The sequence below is a fragment of the Lathamus discolor genome, chromosome 2 (genome assembly GCF_037157495.1).
Source record: "Lathamus discolor isolate bLatDis1 chromosome 2, bLatDis1.hap1, whole genome shotgun sequence".
In the NCBI taxonomy this organism is placed as follows: Eukaryota; Metazoa; Chordata; class Aves; order Psittaciformes; family Psittacidae; genus Lathamus; species Lathamus discolor.
Genome location: NC_088885.1, coordinates 6,159,261 through 6,184,358, shown reverse-complemented (window position 1 = coordinate 6,184,358; position 25,098 = coordinate 6,159,261). Strand labels below are relative to the sequence as shown.

The 25,098-nt window shown below is 42.5% G+C and overlaps 1 protein-coding gene across 3 annotated transcripts in view; it reads left to right on the top strand.

Annotated features, from left to right (window-relative positions):
* The first annotated feature begins 6,923 nt into the window (after window positions 1-6,923).
* LOC136007627 (solute carrier family 12 member 7) overlaps window positions 6,924-25,098 on the top strand; it is a 56,810-nt gene continuing 38,635 nt past the window's right edge. For 2 of the 3 annotated variants that reach the window (XM_065665605.1, XM_065665607.1), the window contains exons 1-2: window positions 6,924-7,123; window positions 23,070-23,164. In XM_065665605.1, coding sequence (XP_065521677.1) covers window positions 7,018-7,123; window positions 23,070-23,164 — 201 coding nt within the window. In that variant the 5' untranslated portion in view covers window positions 6,924-7,017. Of the gene's footprint in view, window positions 7,124-22,240; window positions 22,801-23,069; window positions 23,165-25,098 lie in introns of those variants that run through there. The other variant, XM_065665606.1, reaches the window with a different exon arrangement.

The following is a 25,098-nucleotide window of genomic DNA, read 5'->3' as shown; positions in this document are numbered from 1 at the left end:
AATGTAAATCTCTCGAGTAGGAGTGACTTCAGACTTTGTAGCACACTCTTAGGAATAGTGGAGAAGGTGGAGAGCACTCTAACCCCTGTGTAAGAGGAGATTACCAGGTAGAATAAGAGTGGCTTTCTACTAGCTGCCAAGCTAGGGAAAGCAATGCCCTTCTGTTTGTGCTGCAAAGGTTCAAAACTTAAAAAGTGTGAAAAACTTGAAAGTTCAAAGTGAAGCATCATTCCTTGGCTGAGGCTATCCTCTTGGCTGCAAACCAGATGGCATTTCATGCAGAGTTACATGCCTTTGCTCAGCCCACAGCTCTTTCATTACAGTTTCCTTAACTTCCATCTAGAAAACATTTCAAGGTGTAATGTCCTAAATGATGGTGCAACTCAAATCAAACTTTGGATTACAGCATAGGCAAAACTGGCTGATGTTGAGATTTTATCTCTAAAGAAAAGCTGTGAGAACAGGTTGCTGTAGTGATGTAGACAGCTTTTCTAAAAACAACTAGCATCTCTTAGTCAGCTTGCAGCACACAGTCTCTAGGTAAGTGTGATCAAAGTCCATATAGCAGGACCTATACAAGCCTGTTTTCCCAGAATCCACCATGGCTGTGTTAATCACTGAATTATAGTTACATGTCTAAAACCTGTTGCTTGTTTCCATGCTCTTTAGTCACCAAAACATGTTATTTCAGCAGCAGTTTCCTCCCTATTTCAAACTTGGGTGAGAAATTCCTCTTGGTTCTTGGTTGGCAAGGTGGCGTTTAATCATGTTTTACTTCCTTGAGTTATTCTGATAGCCACTATCCAACTGTACTCCACCGGATGAGAGTGTACAACATGGGGGCAATGAGTCATGGTTAAAAAATCAGTGATCCACAGAGACCATGTACTCATTGTGAAAATCATGGTTTTTAAAAAAGAGTAAATCTAATACAGATAAGAACTTTTACATTTCCTCTGTCACTCCTAACCACACCTGTAAGCTCTCTATATAGGTGAAATGTCCAGCACTATCAACTGAGAACAAGTTACAAGCTAATGTTCAGCTAAGAGGGAGAATGCAAATCGCCACCACCTAATTCAGTCAAATACTCCAATCTTTTAAGGAGTCAATTATAAACAATAATGAACTACATTAAGGTCATGTTCCTTGACATTTAATACAACGCTTGGGAGGAATTCAGATGCCTGTGTCCAAGATAGCAGTAGAGATGACATACTTCCCTGCTAACACTGTGCCTTGCTTAATTCAGTCAGTATCTGATTTTCAATTTGCAACATGTCCTTAATGCAGGTATTTGAGCACCTTCACATGTGAAGAATCAGCTTGTTTGTGTAGATTCACTGCAATTCAGACAAAGCAGAGAAACATCTGATTTTGCCCATGTCCTCTGAGGGACCTCATCCAGCAGACGTATTGAACAGTATGGCATGTAACAGTCAAAAGTGAGTTAATTTAAAACATAAGTGCCTACTTCTAGCATAATAACCTGTTATTCAGCAATTGACTCCTTCAGGTGGATTCTAAACACTTTTTGCCTGAGGGGATTCAACTGTGCTATTCCCATATCCCAAAATAATGTCCTTAATGCAAGAAGCTACTCCCTACCGTTCTTCCTAACACCATAGTACTATACAGTAGACAACTCGCTCTTCCAAGGGAGTGCATATGAGGGAAGCAGACTGCTGCTCAGCGATGAAGGGTTCTCACTGGGTAGAAGGGATTCCCAGCATTGGGTTGAGCATAGTTTCCCCTCAGGAGAAAAGCAATGCAACTGGATTATGCAGGAGTTTATTCAGCCAAGTACTCTATGTCAGCAGAATAACAAAACACAGTTAAAGCAAAGTAGTATTAAGGCAAAGGTAATGCTAACTTCTATTGTATTATCTTAATGTTTTTATAACTGTCCTTCATTTGATATTGCTCTTTAAAGAACTCCTTACATTTATCTAATACGCTTCTATGTTCTCCTCGCTTCTTGGGCGTTACAAAACTGGTTTCACAATTCACTTCAACCCTGGCAATGATTAACCTGCAATGCTCATGTTGCAAGTCAGTATCACTGTGTCTGCTAGCAGATGCCATTGAGGGGGTGGAAAGGCAGAGGATGAGTTCATGAGGTACGATTGCTTTAAATACTTCCATTATGAGTGAAGTTTTCCTCCCCCAGTGCAGTGGTTTAGAAGTGACAGAGAGGAGCAGGTCCATGTGATATATGTGCTAAGAAAACATATCTCTGTTCTTACCTTCATCTTGCAGAAAGGTTTGCAGTGCCATTTTTTATAGTCAGTAAGAGTAGTTTACGTCACCACTTCTGTAGCTAATGAAATCGGCTCCAGCTGGCACATGTGCAGTCAGGAAAACCTACTATACATGTTGTAAGGGTCCATCTCTGCAGTTTTGGGATCTTTTCCACACCACAATCTCTCAGCTGAAGTTATTACATGAAACAGTACATCAGGTTGGAACTAGATGAACATAAGGTCCTTTCCAACCCTAACTATTTTATGATTCTGTAAGTGGACAAGGAACAAAATCACCCTAGTGCTATAATAAGTTGAACTACTGTCTTTTGAAAGGACAAGCCCTATATGGATGGATCAATATTTAACACTGAGGCTAAAGAAAACCAACTTTCTATTATTGTCTCAAAACCACTGTATATATGGCTGCTTGCAGACATGTTGAATTGGCATGCTAAAGAAGCTGAAGGACACCATACCTTTGTGCCTTTCACTTCGGAAATTAAACAAAACCAAACAAACCCAACAAATCATACCCTTGCATATTAATGGTTGCAAGAGCTTAACTGCCCAAGGAGGCACCAATGTCCAACCCACTGAGCCATGCAAGCTGAGCATGAGTCAACAATTGTTAACAACTTCACAGAGCTGTAGCAGAGATTAAGGATTTAAAGATGGACTGCAGGCATTAGCTTCCCTTGAGAAAAAAAGCTACCTAGAGAATGAATAGAAATACAAACAATAGTATGTAAAGTTCAGTGAGACAGACTGCAGAGACACTGTGTTCGTTCTGTGATATACTGTTAGAGAAAGCACAGAAGCGGAAAGGATGGGAAAGTTAATCCTGCAAGTGATGCTGAACAGTGTAAAAAGGATGAACAGAGGTAAGAGCTCTACAGACTGAGACAGCAGAGCTGTTATATGCACCATAACACAGGCTTGGCCTTTGTTCATAGGGGGAGGTGGCTCTCATTCTATCACCAGAAAAGATGGGACCTGTTGCAATTAATATTCCTTTAGTGTTTTTTATATGGCATAGCAAATCACAGGAGCTAGGCCTCATGATGTCCCCACACCACACAATACCGATAAGGAGAGGAAAAAGTAGAAGGGAGAGAGCAGATGTTGAGGCTGAATGCTACAGATAACATATTAAGCTTTCTAGTTCCCTTCTATTCTTCTGTTTTGTTAAAAAGCAAATCCTGTTGTGCCTAGTTAATGTGGGCTAGGGGTTGCATGTGTACAGGATCAGAAAGAAACAGCTTGCAAAGGATCTCTGGAGGTTATTTAATGAAGCCTCCTACACTAAGGACAAACAGGGTAAACTAAGTTACTCATGATAAACTATCGCCATGTAAACTAATGACAAGATAAATTGGCCCCAGTCTGAGGATTTCTGCAAAGCTCAGTCACAAAAAGCTTTGTCAAACCTGTAACAGTTGTGAGTTTTGCTCTTACTACAGAAGCCACAGGAGTTTACTGGAAGATAGAATTCTGTCATGCAAAGCCTGCCTATGAACCGACAGCACTGCTCTGTTAACAACTCCAGTATGTGAATTTAATGCAAAGAGCCTCAGTAAAGGCTAAGATTGGGGTTGTTCAGCCCGGAGAAGAGAAGCTGTGTGGATGCTGGAGAGGAACTCTTCATCAGGGACTGTAGCAATAGGACAAGGGGTGATGGGTTCAAACTCGGACAGGGGAAGCTCAGGCTAAATATAAGGCAGAAGCTGTTCCCTGTGAGGATTCTGAGGTGCTGGCAGAGGGTGCCCAGAGAACCCGTGGCTGCCCCATCCCTGGCAGCATTCAAGGCCAGGTTGGACAGGGCTCAGACCAAACTGCTCTGGTGGAAGGTGTCCTGCCCGTGGCAAGGGGTTGGAACTGGATGAGCTTTAAGGTCTTTTCCAACCGTCTGGGATTCTATGATTTCTTCACATCCACATCCCACATCACATGCTATTAGATTCATCTGTGATGCATACTACAAAAAGGAGAAGCTGTCACTATAAGCAACTATTGGCTTGGAGCAACCTGCTCTAGTGGAAGGTGTCCTTGCCTGTGGCAGGGGGGTTGGAACTGGATCAGCTTTAACTTATTTCCAACCCAAAATAGGATGTGATTTCTATAATTATTTTTGGGGATGATATCCTAAGATGCTTCATACTAGGGTGGATTCAGCTTCCTAAATCACACCAGGAAAGGATTCCTGGAATCCCCAGATCCTCCAGAATGTTCTCTATCAGTAATTTTGTTATTTAGAAAGGAGGAATCAAACATGCTGCCATAAGCCATATTTCAGTATCAGTCCACCTTCATACCAGTACATGCTCTTCTATCAGCGTACTCTGATCCTGGGAGACCCTAGCCAACTTCTTTTATTACAGGTGAGGTCATACAGGTTTTCTGGAGCTGCTGCTGGACATTCCATATCCACAAAACAGTGATTACCCCACTATGGTCTTATTCAGCATGACTTGCATGGACAATGCAACTTGCAATGACAAATTTCATCAGGTTTTCATAGGCTTCTATTCCCACGTGCTCTGAATGCAAAACAGACACACACTCTGACACTTTGCTTCAGGCATGTCCTAACGATAACAGTAGATATAAAGAGCTACTGCAGCATCTCTGCAGAAATGCCCTAGGCATTTGGGCAACAGAAACTCTCTGGCTCTCAGAGTCAATTGCGATGTGCTCACCTGAGAACTGTGTTCTAGATGACAGTGATAACAGACTGTAAGGAATCAGGTGATGGCAGGTTCGTGATGCCCCTCTCCTCTTATTGGGGAGAGACAAGTAGTTAACAAACAGTCTCAGTTTGTTAGTAGTCACTTAGTATGACTTGGCATGGTGCATGGGACTCTGGGGAAACTCCTTTGTACCCAGGAAATAAAAAGCACAGTGTAGCTGGCTTGTGTTTTGGTGTCAGTATGAGACAGAACTATTGTAAGAGTCAGGAAGGGATGGCAAAGGTCAGACAGGGAAGGTGTCAAAATCAACTTGGGTTACACTGAACCTTTCCTGGAGTCATTGCTTCCCAAGATCAATGTTCACTTCCTACAGTCCTGATCCTCAGATGTATTTATGGCTGCATGACAATGCCTTTATGTTTGATCCAGTTCACAGACATTTCCTCCCAATACTTATTATCACAATCACTGTCACCCACAGACTTTGTTAGAAAATCTAAACGGCTGAGGGAAAAAGTGTCAGAGCTAATCCTCATGGCTACAACAGTAGTTACACCATGGTTTGAATGGGGAAGCCCATACCAAGATACCAAAACGTTACCATGCCTCTATCCCTCTCCTTTTCCACCTCCACATCTGCCACTTCACTGCTACCTTTGATGGCCGGAATCGCCTTCCCCACCACCTTCTTTGAAAGGACAGACTGTAGTGTTAGGCAGAGATCTTTCATTCCAATGAGATATGGGACCCACCTGCCCATCAGAGTCCCCTTCTAAAAACCATAGGCACAGACTGACATGAATAGAGCCTTTCTGCTCTATCACTTCACTGGGAAGGTAGAATAGCAGGAGACAAGAAAAAGGCCCTTGGCTTCCATGTCTGTTTTCTCTACTTTTGGAATGGAGATGCTACAACCTCCTGTGGGAAGGAAGGTACCCAAGAGTTACAGCTCATCACTAGTGCTACATCATTAATATTTTATTTGACACACTACCCGTCCATTGATTCATTGAATCTGCTTCACTTCAGTCACAGCTGATTCCAGCCTCAGCCACAGGGCCTTCAGCTGTCCTCTGTAACTCATGGCTGCCATATAGGAGAGCAGATTTCAGGGAACCATCTTCATCTCCTAAAACACTGTGGACTTTCTTGTGCAAAAAGTGATCCATAAAGCTCCTGTCTGGACCTTCTAAAAAGGCCCTGGGGGTGCTGACTGACAGAGCTGAACATGAGCAGCTTGTGCCCAGGCAGCTAAGAAGCCCCCAGCATCCTGGCCTGGATCAGCAATAGTGTGGCTATCAGGGCTACAGCACTGATTGTCCCCCTGTACTGGGCACTGGTGAGGCTGCACCTCAAATCCTGTGTTCAGCTCTGGGCCCCTCACTGCAAGAGAGACATTGAGGGGCTGGAGCGGGGCTGGAGAAGGGCAACGGAGCTGGTGCAGGGCCTGGAGCACAAGTGTGATGGGGAACGGCTGAGGGACCTGGGGGGCTCAGTCTGGAGAAGAGAAGGCTCAGGGGGACCTGATCGCTCCCTACAGCTGCCTGACAGGAGGTTGTCGTGAGGGGGGGTTCGGTCTCTGCTCACAGGGAACAAGGGACAGGACAAGAGGAACCGGCCTCAAGCTGCACCAGGGCAGGTTTAGATGGAGCTGAGGAACAATTCCTGCCCCAGAGGGTGCTCAGGCATTGGAACAGGCTGCCCAGGGCAGGGCTGCAGGCACCGGCCCTGCAAGTGTTCACACACCGTGGAGACGAGGCCTCAGTGCCATGGGTCAGTGGTGGCCTTGGCAGTGCTGGGAATGGTTGGACCGGGTGGGCTTAAAGGGCTTTTCCAGCCTGGTTGGTTCCACGACTCCGGACGCTGCCATCCCTCCACAGACCCGGCGGGTCGGGCCCCAGAGCGCGGCTGCTTTCCTTGGGCAGCGGCGTGTATGTAAATCACAGCGAGTCGGCGCTGCCTCCTTCCTCCCCTCCCTCCTTGCCTCCTCCCGCGGGCGGGGGGCGGTGGCTCCCGCAGCGTGAGGAACCAACCGTGCCTCACGTGAGGGCGGCAGCAGCGCCCGCTCTGCCCGGGGCCGCGCCATGCCGACCAGCTTCACCGTGGTGCCGGTGGAGGCGCAGGGCTCCGCCGAGCGCCACGGGCAGCGCCCGCCGGAGGAAGAGGACGAAGACAGGGAGCGCGGCGCCGGTGAGGGGGGAGCGGGCGCAGAGGGCAGAGTCCGGCGCCCGCGGTGTGCGGAGCTCGCCGCTCTTTGTTTCGGCCCGCAGGAGGAAGTGCTCCGGGGCGGCTCCGGCCGGGCGAGCGGAGCAGCCCCGCGGCGCCGTGGGGCGGAGCGGAGCGGAGCGGGGGGCACGGGCGGCTCTGCGGGAGAACCGTGGAGCCCGTTGGGTTGGGATCCTGTAGGATCAAGTTAGGCTCTTGTAAAAGCCGAGTCCTGCTGGGGCTCGCTGGAGACGGTTTGGGAGCGAAGGTTGTAACCCACGAAGTGTGGGTTGCAGCACAGTCTTACCTGGCGTGTCCCGGGTGTTTGCCCAGCCGTGTGCGCTTGCGGCGGGGTCCCGGGTTAAGGAGGTGTTCGCTACCTGTTGGGAGCCTCCCCTCCTGCTAGGCCGTGTCTTGGGGGGCAGAACCGAGACTGAGGGTGCCGCGGGTGAGGGTCTGCCCGGGCAGCGTGTTCCGCAGCGGGGTGAGTGCCTGTGGACGAGCGGTGGTGGGGAAACGAGGGATTTTCGCAGTCGGATGCTAAGGCGCTGCTTTTCCTTTGGCTCATGAGCTCTTAGCGCTTCCCGTTTCTGAAGCGTGTTGCAGCGACAATACCAAGTATGGTGCTTGAGTTACTGCTAGTACTATGAGTTGGGACTTGCACGGCTTGGACGCTGAGTTGCAGTCAGTACTCGTTTTTAATGTTGTGGGGTTTGGTTTATTTTCTTTTAGATATTAAGTGATCACATGTCACAATATGGGCTTTTGGTAAAAGGCTGATAGTTGCTTATAGTGACAGCTTCTCCTTTTTGTAGTACTCATCACTGATGAATCTAATAGCATGTGATGTGGATGTGAAGAAAGCATAGAATCCCAGACTGGTTTGGGTTGGAAAAGACCTTAAAGCTCATCCAGTTCCAACCCCTTGCCACGGGCAGGACACCTTCCGCCAGAGCAGTTTGCTCCGAGCCCCTGCGTCCAACCTGGCCTTGAACACTGCCAGGGATGGGGCAGCCACAGCTTCTCTGGGCACCCTGTGCCAGCGCCTCAGCACCCTCACAGGGCAGAGCTTCTGCCTTAGATCTAACCTGAACTTCCCCTGTTTCAGTCTGACCCCATCACCCCTTGTCCTATCGCTACAGTCCCTGATGAAGAGTCCCTCTCCAGCATCCTTGTAGCCCCCTCCAGGTACTGTAAGCCTGAAAACAGATCTTTGGCAAACTTAATATGTCTGTGCTATTTTAATTTCTTTTTGGTTACAGATCATTTAGGCAGATGGTCCAGTAAATTATCAAGCTGACAAAGTTGGGTGGTTTTCTTCCAGAGCTTTCTCCCCTAACCCCCTACCTACCCATAGAGATATATGCTACATGTAGTTGCATTTCCTGTGATGTATTCAAGCAATGAGCAAGTGTTGTACTAACTGCCAATTCCCCCCCCCCCCCCCAAACTAAATGGAATAGAAAAACCGAAATGGTATAAACTACAGCAACAGTTTATACTGCTTTGTTTTATGTACTAGATGTTTGACAGCAGTATAGTATTAATCTGTTTGGGCAGTTTTCCTTATGGAGCTAATCAGAAGGGTATGGAGCGGTGTCTCAAAATACTGAACATACATACAAGCAAGTTGTTAGACCATGTATGTAGATGAAACATCTGGAAGGCTTGGAACATCTGGAAATCTTACGAGGGCAAGGGAAGAGTGGACCTGGCACCCTTGTAGTGGCTTATTTCTGACCTTTAGGGTTGTGATGAAAATCAATAGCAATTCTCCATGCAATTAAGTAGAATTTATGTGGACTAGAAGTTATATTTGAAAAATGAGTTTAAATTATTTACTGTTCTGGATCTGTATCCATTGAGCAGATGAATTTATGTATGATTTTTGCTAATGTGGCTGTAAAGTAGGGAGAGGAAAACACTGAAAAGAGAAGGCATTGACTTGTAAACAAGATACAGTCAGACTTCATTAACAGATTAATTGCTGCACTTGGATACAGAGGTTTGGGAAGGGAACAGCATACTTTAGGTTGCCTTGGGTATTATATGAGTGTTTGTGGTATGTAAACCTGTAATGCATAAAATTGTTAGGTTAATGCTGTGTAATCAAATAATGCTCCTGGACTAACTCTTCTGAAAACCTTAAATCTAAAATGCAAGTACAGCTCAAAGTGTTGTAGTTAAGCCTATCTAAAAGCCTGCTGCTTGGAGTTGGCTTCAGCCTTGAGAAAAAGACTAAGGAGTAAAACATCTCCTTCCCTGCCCTCTCCCACATCCCCAGCTTTCCTTGTTATTTTCCTCCACTTGACCTTGGTGCTCATCACTGGGCAGGTTCAGTGTGCTAAACTGGCAAACTGAACTCCTCTGTTTCGGAGTTGAGGTGTGAGCTGTGTCAGGGTGGGAGAAGGGTGAAGCTGAGGTGGAAGAAGAGGGAGAATGAGACCTTTGGCTCACCCTTAGCTCAGCATATAAATCTGTTCCAGTTTTTCGGGAATCTAAAATTCTGTCTGTTTTTGATTGAATTGTCTGGCTTAAAAAGCAAATAGAATTTCCTTGACTGCAGAAGTACCTTGCTTAAAAAGAAAGCCAAGCCAACAAACCCCAAAGAAACAAAAAAGACTCTCTCAAACCCACAGCACTGGGTTTTTCTGGAGGGGAGCAGGGTGTATGCTGTTTATATTGCCAGTTGAGTAGCTCTGATACCTTACTAGCAATGCACTTACTATTCTGTGCATTTACCCCCTTATATTCATTCTTATCTGATACTCATCTATGTGATATTAGGGTAAGCTGGGATGTTCTTGCTTTATACTCTTCACTCCTTCATAATCATCTGAAATTCTATAGCCTTGTGTTTTCTGGTTTGTGACCCCCTCACGTGTGTGAAGGAAGGAAAGATTTGGATGAGTGGCTGTTTGACAGTGTTACAGCACTATCCAAAGCAGTTCTTGGAAAAGAGTAGGGAGGCAGAGTGGAAATTAATGCTTGGATTGAACAATACAGTTGAGGGTCAGAGCCGGCTGACTCTGCACATAAGCAGAAAGTGCACAAAGCAGCAGAAAGAATACGTACCTGTGTCTTGTGGTGTATTAGAAGCACATTAAAAAGGAAGGGTAGTCAGAAAACAGTAAGTAATGGAAGAAGAGAAGGGGAGAGAAGTCTCTTGCAGTCATTAAAGGATGAAGTTTTATGAGAAATCCTGGCTTTGATTTGTGTTTAGTTTTATTTTGTTCACGTGTACCAGTAATGATTGTCTATTAGATAGACCTGTCAAAACTTTGTGGAATTGACTAAATATCTATTTCAGATCCTCAGATACAAAGAATATAATGACAAACCTGGTCATCTACCAGTAAGTCATTTTATAAGTAATAAAGCATTAATGCTGTGACTTCTTGTTAAATGCTAATGCCTGGAAAGCCAGGAAGAGTTGATGCAGGTAGATGTAGATATATATATATATATTTATATATATATATATACACACACACACACACACAAGGGAAGACAGGCTAATCTCACTGAGATATCTGGTCTATTTTCAGTCTGTCTGTGCTCAAACACAGAACTGGTCTGTAGTTCAGATTTTACTGCACAGTAAAAATACAGTTTTACATGTTCCCCTTCACCCCATTGCAGTTTGTCCTGTTTCCTGTACCCTGAAATATGAGAACTGATGTTTTCACTGTTTTTCTTAATCTCCACAGGTTAATTGTCCCTCTCTGCCCTGTTCGTGTGCATAGCCAGTTGTGTGCAAAGCGTTTCTAAAGGCTCAGGTCTAGGGATATGCCCGGAAGCATGGCTTGGGAAATGTGACACCGTTTTCCACATGCTCTACCAGGCTCCGGCAAACTGTGGGCTAGAAAAAGATGAGCCTTCTATGAAACCGCATTAGTTTCTCATTCTTTGGTGAATTTAGGTTTTTAGATTAAGTTCTACATTTGTTTCTGTTCTAAATGCACTCAGTGAATTTCTCTTCCGTTCTCTTAGTCGGGAATCAATGTGTATTTTTGGCAGCTGGGAGACTGTGGCAGGAAGATCTGCTGCTCAAAGGCAAATTACCTCATGTTTGTTTGTTTTCTGATCCAGTCATCAGATTAAAGGCATCAAATTACACTAATATTGGTCAGGTCTCTCTCCAGATTACTCAAATTTTTTATAAACTTCTTTCCATCTTAATCCTACACCTTTTTTCCAAACTGAAGACTCTTATTTAGTCATTCTTTAGATAGAACCACAGAATGGTTTGGGTTGGAAGGGACCTTAAAGCTCATCCAGTTCCAACCCCTGCCACAGAGCAGGTTGCTCCAAGCCCCGTCCAGCCTGGCCTTGAACACTGCCAGGGATGAGGCAGCCACAGCTTCTCTGGGCACCCTGTGCCAGCGCCTCAGCACCCTCACAGGGAAGAGCTTCTGCCTAAGAGCTCATCTCAGTCTCCCGTCTGTCAGGTTAAAGCCATTCCCCTTGGCCTGTCCCTACAGGCCCTTGTCCAAAGCCCCTCTCCAGGTTTCCTGCAGCCCCTTCAGGCACTGGAGCTGCTCTAAGGTCTCCCCTTCAGGAGCCTTCTCTTCTCCAGGCTGACCCAGCCCAGCTCTCTCAGCCTGGCATCAGAGCAGAGCTGCTCCAGCCCTCGCAGCATCTCTGTGGCCTCCTCTGCACTCATTCCAACAGCTCCACGTCCCTCTTGTGCTCTTGCCCCAGAGATTGATCAGGGCTGCAGGGGGGGTCTCCCCAGAGCGCAGCAGAGGGGGAGAGAGGAGAATCTCTTCCCTCGACCAGTGCTGCTGAGGCCCTGGGGGTGCAGCCCAGCACATGGTGGGGTTCTGTGTTCAAGTGCACACTGAAGCTGGGTTATGGGGAGCTTCTCATTGACCAGCACCCCCAAATCCTTCTCAGGGCTGCTCCATCCAGTCTCCACCCAGCCTGTGTTTGTTCGTCCACGCAAGCCTCCTGGCATTTTTCCTGGCTTCCTCTTTGTTGGCTCCTGAGCTTGGAGGAGGTGATCCTTAAATATTAACCAGCTTTCTTGGGCCCCTCTTCCTTCCAGGTACTCTACCAAGCAGATCCCTGAAGAGGCTAAAGTCTGTTCTCCTAGGTCCATGGTACATGAAGTACATGGAAGCTATTCCATACTTATTGTTACACTTCCTGTCTTTTTCTGAATTTGTTTCTACTTCTGTTAACTTTGAAATGGAGGAAGTTCCAGAACTGTGCATGATGACCCAGTTATGAGCAAACAGTGATTTCCCCCACACCCTCATACCTTTGTTCAAGATAGGCTTTTTTCCTTTTACATTCCCAGTGTTCAGGCTGTGGTTTGAAAAGCAGTTATTGAACTGGTAGGTTTATGAAGCAGTCATAATTAAAGTGTCTTTCATGAAAGGTAACAGTTGGAGCCCAGCTGGTTTAGGGTTGTTTTCCTTTGTGTATGTATGCACCTTAAAATTCTACATCAAATTGTACATAGAATCATAGAATGGTTTGGGTTGGAAAGGACCTTAAGATCATCCAGTTCCAACCCCCCTGCCATGGGCAGGGACACCTCACACTAAACCATCTCACCCAAGGCTACGTCCAACCTGACCTTGAACACTGCCAGGGACGGAGCATTCACAACCTCCCTGGGCAACCCATTCCAGTGCCTCACCACCCTAACAGGAAAGAGCTTCCTCCTTATGTCCAATCTAAGCTTCCCCTATTTAAGTTTTAACCCATTACCACTTGTCCTGTCACTACATGTCAGTTAAATGTTCATTTAGTCTTGAAGACCTGCAGCTCTCCGCAGTTGGGCTGTGCCTTGACTGTCCTAAATAACTTGAGAAGCAGTTTCCAACTGTCACATCTCTGGTCACCTTTGTTGCTGCTGTTCATTGGTGTGTGGAACAGCACGTGTCCCAGCAGGACTTCAGTGACCATTGCCATCTCTGGGAGCAGACCATATTTGTATTCTGTTTTCTTTGTTATTTACCTATGGCTTATCTAATATCTTACCTCTTATTCCATGGCTGCTTTATTTCCTTAAGCATGTTCAGAGCAGGACTTAATCTCTCTTTTGGAGACCTTGGCAAAGTGTGTAAGTTAGGTTTCCATTATCCATCTGCTTATTGATTCTTCCAAAGAACTTTCTTAGGCATGTGAGACAGAGTATCTCCCTTTACAGAAGTCGCATTGCTTGTCCTCCCCTGGCACCCTGATATCATATTGATTAATACAACGCTGGGATGGAAAATATTATTCCTGTTGCAGATAAATGCATATCTGACATTTGATCACAGGCATGGGAGTTCTACACAGGGATTTTCTTTGCTCTGAGGGGCGCTGGCTGTTCTGATGTATGCCCATCTCTGACAAGGTGCTCTGACTAATCCTTTCACTGTTTGATACAGCTACATGTTATTACTGTGACTGTAAGTGTTGCTATTAGCTGTTGATAGCTCCAAGGGAAATGGGGGCAAATAAGAGGCATAGTTAAGGATAATAAACTAAAGAACTTCACTGCGGTTTGTATCTGTTTAAATAGTTCTTTTAGGCCGTTGGGAGTTCTGACTCTTTTGGTGATGTACAGGATCTTAATGCTTGAAATTGACAGCACATTATTATTTTCACTCCATTGTGTTTCTTTCATGTGAATGAAATGCTAACATTCTCTTACTGTACTTAAGAGCTAAATACAAATTACTCTACTCATAAAATAATTGTAAAGTATGCCAGGAGAAAGTAACATCAAATGTAGTGATAACCACTCTCATCATTTTACCTTGTCTGGTCCTGCAGTGAAAATCTCATTATTGAGATGGTTTTGTTTTCTTATTGCTGATGTTTCTTTTGGTGATAATACTTTTGCAGCCATGGGAATATGGTGAGGTCTTCTGCTGTAATTGTCTGGTCTTCTGGTGTAATTGTTTTGTAACCGTTCTTCTTAACAGAACTTTCCTTGTAATGTTTCATTAGCTTACAATTATAAGATGACTCTTACTGTTGGAATCTCTCAGGTAAGCCCTGCAAAGGTTGCTTTTGGTAAAGGGTATAGTTTGTTACTGCATAGCAGACTTCATTAGCTGCTGCTGGGAAAAGAAGTTTATCTGTTCTCTCCAGTCCTAACTGCTTGTGAACTGTTTTATGGAGCCAAATGGGCAGGAGACTGGCTATGACAGAAAATTCTGGTTTTAAAGAGTTGTTTTAAGAGGCTTTATTTCGTTGGATCAGCTCATTGCCGCTCATCAACAGCCTTGTTCTGCCTTCACCTTGACACAAAAAACACCCCTTTAGGCAGCACTTCCCTGGGTAGTTTTTCCTGCATCTTTGAACTATGTAGTTGCTTTACAAAACAGATGCTAAAGTGTGGCCAGTGAAATAATTAGTGCCATTTCTAATTGCTCTCCATTTGAACTATAGAATGTTATCACAGGGGGCATATTCTGAATCTGAGTAGAAATCTTGAAGAATGAGGGTTCCCCCCTTATGTGTTTCTTCATTTAAATGAGTTAAATGGATTTTTTCTACCAATTTCTTTTTTTCTGCACAATCCTTTTGTAGTTACATTGTGTTTTCCCATGATGATAACTGCTAAGTGATGCCCCTGTCCTTTTCTCAACTGACAAGCTTTACAGTGTTGTTTTCCCAGCCTGTCCTCTTGAGGAGGAGTGATAGAATGGGCACCTGGTGGCTAGCCAAGGTCAACCCACCACATGAAGTCTGTGAACACTGCAGTCTCTGATTTCACGTGCAGATTGTAAAGTACTTGCAAAACTGGATGAAGTTTTGACTTAGGTTGTGCAACACTGAATTCTTGCTAGGATGCCCTGACCCTGTTCTACAAGAGGTATAACTGTTTCTTTGGCAGCTTGTTAATCCTCAGAATAGCCACCCTTGAGTTTTAGGGCATCAGTAGTGTTAATTCCTTATTTTCAAAGGTTCAGAAATGGATTCATGAGCAGTTGGCAGTATACAGATTTAAAGATGGTCCCTGGGTAACTTTGCTCTTGAACCACAGCTCTAGAAAAGAACGGCTTAATAATGTCTGTGTCAATTGGACAGTGCTTATTATCTGCTTCCTGATTTCAACAGCATGTATTCTTAATTAGGTACCTTAGTTAGCTTGTATCCCTTAGACTCATAGCAACCGAAAATAAGCAGCATTCAACCTGTTGAGGAAATCATTCTGGGAGCCTTTGGGAGGTGAGATGTTGAGTGTGAACTGCTTTGCCGAACCTGAGGGGTTTTTATACAGAAAAATATCCTCTGTCTTTCTGGAAGAGGAGTTGAAAAGCTTGCTCTGTCTCTTGCCTTCTGACAAGGGGCACACAAGTTGGAAACTTTATAAAATTAAAAGCATTCAGCTATAAGGTTACTTTTTTTTTGAAGATAATAAAATCTTTTGGCAGATTAATTCCAGTCTTGAAAAATACACCAGCCTTCCACTCTTCTTTTAGCTTCAGAAAGGGGAGTTTAGAACATCCTTGAAAGTATGTCAGAGCTTTGCTTTGTTACCTGTAGAACTGTCCTGGTAGAAGCTTACCAGGGCATAACATAATAGCTTGCTGCCACAGATTAGTAACCAGTCGTATCTTTGTCCCTCTACTGGCCTTCCTCGCTGTGTGGATCATATGCTGAGGACTTCTGCTGCTTTCTTTTGCTAGCGAGGAACAAGAGGCAGCTCCTGGACAGGGGAGTAGGGTGTGGAATCAAAATGCAGCGTCAGCGAGTTAAAACGGCAACTTCAGGGGCCTGGTAAGCTACAGCACTGGTTCTAAAAATGAGAAACTTTGGGAAATGGGCTTGGAAGGAGTCTTCAGTTCTTTCAGCCTTTCCACAGTTGACCGTGCTTGTGACATAGGTGTTAGGATCACAGAGTGGAGTACATCTCAGATGTGATCCGAAAGATTTAACCACAGGAACTAGTCTGTTCTAAGGAAAAACATCCATTTAATGGAACTGAAGCTGTATGAAGTTGTTTAAGGCTGGTGAAGTAGATTAATGCGTAGACTAGAGAGCAGTGCTATATTTAATTGTTAAGAGAATTAACAAATTATGTAGCCAGTCTTAAAGAGTTCCCCTTTATATTTTAAAAATACTTGTTTTCAAAGAGTGCTTGCAAAGTTACTAGAATTATGTTTTAAAGTGCTTTTTTGTCTGCTAAATCTTAAGTACAGTTGGTGCAAACTCTTTCTACATAGGTAAATGTTTAGTAACTTTGCTTAAGAGTTAAGATCTGTTAATAGGTACTTAATGCATAATAATGGCCTTTTTAATAGGAATCTTTGGAATAGGTTAACACTACTTGTTGCTAACGCATGCTGGTCTGCTTAGTGGAAGTATTCTAAAGTGAATATATTTGATGGAAATAAAACCTTAAATGTATTTATTATTGGGCAGAGACATGGGATGTTTTAGGAACGTGATCCTGTGCCTTTCGCTAAGCATAGTGTTTATTGCTGACAGAAATCCTCCGGCTTAATTCTCTTTAGAGAGTTCTGTGGCTGTCGTGTAGTTTGGCTGTGTCATGTGCACGCTTCACACCGCATGAAGCCTTAATGACTTGTTTCAGGTTTAATCCAATACTAGTAAGAAACAGGATTTGAGGTCTTACACAAAGCTGGGAGGAAGCAACTGCCAGTTTCCTGTTTCAGTTCTTGGTACGTGAAGAATCAGCAGAGGGGAATGATTTGATTTTACTTAATCATGAGTGAACAAGATTATGAAGAAAGTGGGACAAATCCAAGTGAGTCTTTTTAAAAGCCAATACCATGGTTCTGATCACTCTTCTATTGTAATAGCAGGTTCTGTACTTCCAGCTGTATTATGGAGAATTTATAGAGGTTATGTAGCGTGTTCTCATTAGAAGTAGCCCGTGCTTGATTATAATAGTAGCCTAAGTAAAGAGAAACTAAAATTTAGTGATGCTGATAAGGTGATAGATGTAATATTAGAATCCTCCATTATGTAAAGGGGTTTACAAGGAGCTTAAATATACCTCGTTCTGCTTTTCAAGATAACTTACATAAATTGTGCTAGTCATTGATAAAAATAATGCAAGAAATTGCTGGTGTAGTAAATATTTAGACATCTCTTTACTAAAAAGCCAAAACCCACAACTGAAACAAATAACCTGTGACTTTGTAGTAGATTGGACTGTGTTAAACCCATCTGGTGCAAAAACTGGGGGGCAAGATGTGCTCAAACAAGGTTATCAAAGCCTTTTCATAACTGAATCAAGGCAGCGTAGTGGCTCTTGAAGACTTGAGTTTGTCAGAGCTCTGAAGAATACTTCTATGTGTTTTGATTGCGTATGTTAAGAAATTAAATTTGGACGTTGTCTGAGTTGTAGTTGCCTGCCAATGCAAAATCTGGACAGCCAGGTAAATATGTGCGTTGGAGAGGATAGAATTACTGGTTTTATGACAGGAGGTGACACTTCTGTCCATCAGTTCTAGTGACTTCTAAACTTTATGTATTTTTTACCTGTGAAAGTTTACTTACATTGACAGAAAGTGCTTGTTTGCCCTTGTGCAAACAGGACCTTATCTTTCTGTTCTCAGTTTGTAGTGATTTGTTCTTAATGTGACTGAACACTAACTTAATGAAAATGTTACCATAGTTTTTATTAAAAACCGTTATTTTTCGCCTGTATCTGGCTAACCAGAACCTACTTCAGGGTACATGGATTGTGGTTAAGAGTTGTCCTTTGGAAGCTACAAAAGGTTAGGACTTCTTTAGATGAGAGCATATAAAGTTAGGCAATTCTAGTGGGAAGCAAAACTCTTTAGTTTTACATGTTTAGAGAACAACTATGCCTTATAGCCAAGCTGTCTTATTTGAGGCCCTGTCGTGCAAAAGTTTTAGGTCATTCTCACTTCTTTGAAAACAGCGTGTATTGTTTTGCCATATAAAAAGACTCTGCTTTCATTTTTCAGGTAGATGCTAAACTCTTACAGCATGACAAGAGACATGGACGCTTGGTTTTTCGGACAAAATGTGTTTGAATGCAAAGGCAAATAGGAACTCTTTTTGAATGTGTACAATAATGACAAACATAGTGCAAGACAGTGAGGAAGCAGTGAATCTGGAAAGGATTTAGGGGTCAGACTGGAATAGAGTAGAATGATCTTGGTTTAATGCTCTGTAAACAGGGCTAGCCTGATCCTTGGAGTAGAGAGGTGATGATTATACTTCTGTAAATAGCATGACTGAGACTGGTGTTAGAAGGCTGTATTTGATTTTTAAAGCTTGACGTTTTAACATTTTTATTTTCATAACTGGAAAGAATGTTTTCACAAAAATAAAGGTTAGGAAAATGTTTTATGAACCCAACTGGTTTAGTTTTTGAAAAGGAAGCTAGAGATGATTTAGTGAGTATAGTTACCTTCACAGACAGGAAATACAAAGTGTGAGTCTTTAAATCTGGAAGGTGTACTAGGGTGTTGAAAGTTTGAAAAGAGACGAATTGAAATAGAAATAAGGAACAATTTGTTTCAGATTTTTCCAGTAATTAAAACCCTCTTAATCTTTATAGAGATAAATTGATAACATTTTTTCTTACTCCAGTTCTGAAAGCATCAAGAAATACACTGGCCAAATATCACCGTGGTTTTCTTTTTAAGGTTATAGAGCATAATGCAGAAATGAAATTCTGCAACATGTGGAAACACTGGAAATCAGATTAGGTGGTCTAATATTTTTGTCCTTAATCTCTTGAACGGGCATCCTAGCGCAAATTTAGGATTACTTAAGTGATCATTTCCTCCTTCTATCCCAAGCCTAGCTCTGCCACTTTCCCTAAGGCAAGACGCCCGTAACACCTGTAACACATTTTTGTCATCTACCTCTTTTGATGGGCAGGGGACAGGAAAGGGGGAAAAGCAACCACTATAGTTCTACGATGTAGTAATCCTGGTATCAGTGCTAAGGAAGTGTTTGTAGTAATCCTGGTGTCAATGCTAAGGAAGTGTTTTTGCTTGCACTACGCTTGCACTACATTCCTACGCTGATGGTGTCTTTAGTGACAGCACAAACATTTGTGTAGTGAACACAAACTGGTCTTGGTTAAAAGCAGCATGCGGAAGCAAAACAACTCTCTCCCAACTCAGAATTAGGCACACCCTACTTGCATTTGTAATAGTTCTTTAGTCCTCTATGTGAGGAGCAGTGTGGTACAGGGATGCAAATGGGTTTGTGGTAAGTCATGGTTACGCTGCATTGTCAGTTAGGGGCAGGGGTTTATGGCAGTGCATGTTGTGGTCATCAGCATGAACACTCTGAGTATTACTTCCTAAACTTGAGGCAGTGTCTCCTACCTCCTCTGCTTGCAGCTGCATATCTCAGGTGGAAAAGGAAGTGTAATTTGTTGCAGTTACTTTCTGTGTAAATACAGCTACACCCGTCACGGTGCTGGAGCATCTGCGGAAATCCAGAGTGGGAATCTCTGCATGTCTCATCAGCACAGAAAATACCAGATGGGCTTCTAGGAAGGGTGTATTAATTTGGGCTTCAGTTTGTCACTGGTCCATAAATAAGCACACATGGATTTCACAAGATGAAATAGTGGCTCAGCTGGATTAGTAATCTAGTCCAGATTTAGGATTTTTGCTTGTAAACCTTCATAAACTGAATAACTTTCAGAAATCAAGCGATACTGAGTATAGATTGTTGAGTGCTTTAACTGCAGCAGCTTTAACTGAGTTAAAAGACATATGCAGCTTAGAGGAATGTCTAAAACTACACTGTGATTGTTTTATTGTATGTTTAACTGACCTCCACACCTGAGAAGAGTTCGAGTTGACTGTTTTGAAGAAGCCTGAGGGCAAAAGTGATTTGCTTGTCAAGCATTGGAACAGGCCACCCAGGGAAGTAGTTAAATACCTCCAGGGATGAGTCACCATCCCTGCAGGTATTTAAAAGACCTGTAGATGTGGGACTTGGTGACATGGGTTAGTGGTGGACTTGGCAGTGCTGGGGAATGGTTGGACCCCATGATCTTGAAGGTCTTTTCCAACCTAAATGATTCTATGATTTGATTATCTTAAAGCTTCCTCATAGGACTCAAGGGAATAGGGTTAAAACATAAAGCTGTAAATGGCTTGAGACTTACTAGTGGAATGAAGTACTTGTTTTTATTTTCCATCTTACCTCTGTACAAGCAACTGAAATAGCTTTTCCTGTTTGCTCCGTTTCACTTGCTGCACTAGAGATTGTATTTACTGCATTTGTGAAAAGTGTAAGTCATGTCTCTTTTTAGTTCTGTTTTTTCTAACGATTCCCTTCCCTTGAAGAAGGGATAAGCTAAAGATTGGGATAGTGGCTTATTTCATTAACCTCGCCATAGTGTGTTGAGGTCCTAAAACTAGTTCTTTCTACTGAATGATGTAATAGCTCTCAATTTGAGTTACGTGTTTGTAAGGTTCACTGTGTTTCTAAGCATATTGAATTAACTTCCTCTTAAAGGTGTTGGGTTTTGAATTTACAGTCAATATGATTTTGTGGACAGCAATGCCGAAGACTCAGAGGAGCTTGTTCAAAGGTCTTTGTAGTTGTAGGATTAGTAAACAGACTGCAGATGGGAGAGTACTTGTCCGTACATTTTTGTGGTGACTTTACCAGCATTGATTCTCTTTCAGAATAGAGCTAAAATAGATAATGCTGATTATGTCAAATACTATAAACATTCAGTAGCAAATGCTTACAAAATATGGAGGCAACTGTATCAAAGAAACAGGAGACTTCTGTGGAGTCTGGTAGTGACAGGCTGTTTTGAAGACTGGCATTAAAAAGCTTCAACGTAAGTAAGCTATTGGTTGGAAACACTGAAAGAAGGTATGAAGAAAAGGAAACCCAAGTTCTGTGTTATTTCCATTTGAAGTCTCTTAAGTGCCTTTGACAAGACTCGTTTGTTAGAGATACTGTGCTGTAAGCTTTTCGTATTGAAGCAAACCCAGGTAACTGTTTAGAATTACAAAGGAAGACTTCAATATTCTCCCACCTACTATTTAAAATACTTAATGTACCATGCCAAGATGCTGATTATTACCTCCAGAACTGGTAAGACCAAGCTATATTCCTTAACCTCACTATTGTGAGTACTGATTCACATGATTCCTTTGGTTACCCTTTCGATGCTTTGATTAGTGTACTAACACCCACTGAAGGAGTAACTCCAGTGACGTTACACTCTGGAGGAACACGAAAGAGTACTTGAAATTCCCCATCTTGCTTTTTGAAGAGTAATCCTTTCTGAAGAGTTTGGAAGTACCCTGAAAGGAGTACTAATGTTTAACTAGTAAGTACAGCTACCAGCTGTCAATAGGTGAGAAAGTCAACAGAAGTGTGGTCTTAGCAAGACAAGTATCAAGCGTCCCTGTTTGTATTTTAACTTAGGAATGTGCCTTTTAATGAGTGCTTTTTAAAGATTTTGCAAAAATAACATGGTTGTTTCAAGGAATGGAGCTAAAAGAAAAACGGGATTCCAAAAACCTTGGGAAGAAAGTGCATTGCCTTAACCAGGAGTTCTTGTGCTCATAAGCTTTAGCAAGATGAGAGGAATCAGCATGTATTTGCTTGGGGACAGAGCTGCGTTTTGTTGTCTATAGAAAAGCTAACTGAACCTTTCTCTAAGTACAATGAAACTTATTTAAAGGATAAATGCCAATTTCTCAGACAATTTTGTGCTACACCAGTATGTTCCATGCACTGTGAAACATCTGGAGGTGCTGGTCAATGAGGGAGATTCTTTTGTGTTTACAGTACTCCTGCTAGCCTTGTATTAAGCATTGTTGGAGGAAAGGGAGCTAGCCAGGCTGTAGGACTTGAAGCAATGGGGACCAATAATAAACTGTAGAGAAACAGAAAATGAACACTGGAGGATAGGGATAGAAGGAGATATACTGGGTGAGAACAGTATTTGTGGATGATTTCATCAACAGGTCTTCTCACGACTGGAATTGATTCTAGAGCCCTAATGGACAATAGCTATGTTTTGAGTCTCTCATGATAGTATGCGGCTTCTAGGTCATGATACCAATAAGTATAGTGATACTATGGAGAGTCTCTTAGACAGGAGACCACAGAGGGTGATAGGAAATCCATCAGGGATGTATTCACTCATCTGCTTGAGGGAATGATACCTGTTTCTATATTAATTGCAACCAAGATAATACTTTGTGCTGAGGCTGGTGTCTGTGTTTGCAAGAGTCTTGTTCTGGGATTTCATGCAGAGAGAAGTGTCCTGGAGAGGCGGAGTGGAGGACACGGAGAAGAATGCACCTTGTTTTCCATCTATCCCTTAATTCTGTAGTGAAGAGACTATCTAAGTGCTATTGCTGTAGCTTGTGAATGTAAGGGCGAAAGTGCAGACAGGCAAAGTGGCATAAGCAAGGGCTTGGGATTGGAAATGCCAATGTTGTGACAGTATTGACAGGTAGTAGCTTTTGTATTGCTTGGACTGGAAGGCAGTGAAAGTGATGCTGTGTCTTTTGAGAGCTGGTTCAGAGGTCAGGGGAGCTACAGTTTAAAGAGATTGATATTTAGATAAAGAACAGAATAAATACAGCACATCATGGAAGAATCCCCACAACCTTTACAGAAGAATTCCTTTTCCATTGGTTTTTCATACCTTCCTGCCTCAACTACGGGAGCGTTTTTGAGGGAGTCAGTAAAGTAATGAAAAGGTAGGTTGAGGTTTTTTTGTTGTTGTTGCCCTGAAGGTTTATGTGAAGTTCTATTATCAAGTGCTTTGAAGTGAACTAGAGATGTAAGCTAACATGAGGCAGGGGAGAGATCAGTATATGTATTAAAGTCCATGTGTTTGGCACACAGTGTTTGGCAGCCACCTCCAGTGTTATCTTGAACCAACATCTCCTAACTATTCCTTCTATGGTATAGTTTATCTTATAATTTTTATTTCCTTTTGTTTCAAATTGTCGCACTTTTCCACCAGGGGATGGGATTGCCAAGGAAAATAGTCCATTTATTAACAATGCAGAGGTGGACAGAGGAAACATGTATGAAGGAAAGAATATGGCTCTCTTTGAGGTAAGTTAAATACCCCCAAAATGAATTTCACCTTTGAGACTCTGGTAGTAAGATCTAAATGAGCAAACCCCTGTTTTCTTTCTCTCTTGAAAGGTAGTGGGGGAAAAATCAACTTTAATCACTCTTCAGTAGTTTGGTACCTGCTCATATTCCATTTCAATGGATTCGAATGATGTAATGAAACAAAGTGTTAAGATTTTTTTTCCTTGCCTGTATCTGTATACTCAAGAACAGTAAATTTTGATGTGTACTGATCTGAAAATATGCAATCAGCCTTCTTGCATTTAAACTTCTTGGGCTAGGATCTAGAAATTGTTACTGGAGAGAGCTGTTATTGGCTTTAACAAAGCAGTATCCAGTTTTAAAAGAATTACCAAATATGTTGTGTTGAACAGGGGAAATACAGACCTCTCTTAGAGCAACAAAACTATAAAAGAAATTGTGATAGGCCGTGACTTAGTTATATTGTAGAGTTACATTGTAGAGCATACCATAGCTATTTCTACTTTGTAATGTAAACATCTACTTTATAATGCAAGTTTAATACCAATTTAATTCACTAAATGATTGCAATAATTTATGGGGGAAAAAATAAGTATATTGATATGGTACATTTCAGTGCCACTTTTACAATGAAATAGTGCATGTAGTAAAGTTTAACCTAAGCTGTTCTGCTGTAGCAGCATCAACTGGTCTCGACTTGTGTGTGCTTTTAACAATAAGCAAAGTCCTTCTAACATAGTTCTCATAGTCATCTTGCTGTTGCATCTACCCACTATTTTTTGTCACCCTCTTATGCTCCTTTCAGATATCTTTGCACAGAGGATATGATCTTTCAGTTCCATCCTGCATCACCCAAATAATGTATTTTTACTGTTTTTGCTAAGTTTTAGAGAAGATTGTGCTAAGGGTCAAAGTAATGTTTGTCATTCATTGTCCCTTTGTTATGTATGCAATTACATACTAATTTTTTTTGACAGAAACCATGGTAGTGGAGTTTTGTCAGTGAATTTCCCTCCTTCAAGCTCTATTGCATAAATTAACATCCACATCTTGTTGAAATTGGTCATAGCTGCTTTTTGTCCCTAATCTCCTTTGAATATATGTTTGCATCAGTTATTTGAATAGTGGCTGACATGTAAATTCGCAGCTGATGCTATACCGATGACTGTCCTTTACATATCTGAGATTTTACACCATACTGTCACAGTATTGCCTTGAAAGCCTTCTAGTGAATTCATCACCACTGCTGTTGTAGTGGTGAATCATTTTGGTAGTGTGTAGGTTTCATAGTATGTTTCCTACAATTTTATGTTTTCAGCTGACTCGTGTTTGAATTTTTGTAAGAACTGTTGCAAAGAAGTTTGGCTATTATAACCACGACTATCAACACCTCATGCCTCAGGCAGAGATGCTTTAGTTCTTGTCTTTCTGTTTGCAATTCTGAACTCATCTTCCTTCCAAGATTTGATTTTGTGTACTTGATTGCAGTCTGTGGTTCTGCTTTTCTTGGAATCCTTTTATTGTAAATGCTTCTTCTGGATTTTAATATTTGTTTTAGCATGTGTGTGGGTTTCTTTTAGCAGATATTTGGCTAAAGAAAGATGGTATGACTAGTATTTCGTATGTGCAGTGACCTATGCTATGCGTCTATGCCTGTATTTTTCAATAGATTAATATTTTGGAAGTAGTATGCATGGTTTAAGATAAAATACAACAAAAGCCTGGAACAGTAGGCTTGAGAATGGTCATCCAGTATCTTGATGCTTGAGAGAATCATTTGAGGCCACTCTAGATACAAGGAAGATGCTGGAAAAACACCCTTATGACTCTGCCCTGCCAGTATAATCCCCTAAAAACTGCATAATGATAGGAATAGATTTATATAATTAGCTATGGCCCTTCTGTAGATTTGCCTTTATATTCCAGCTGTA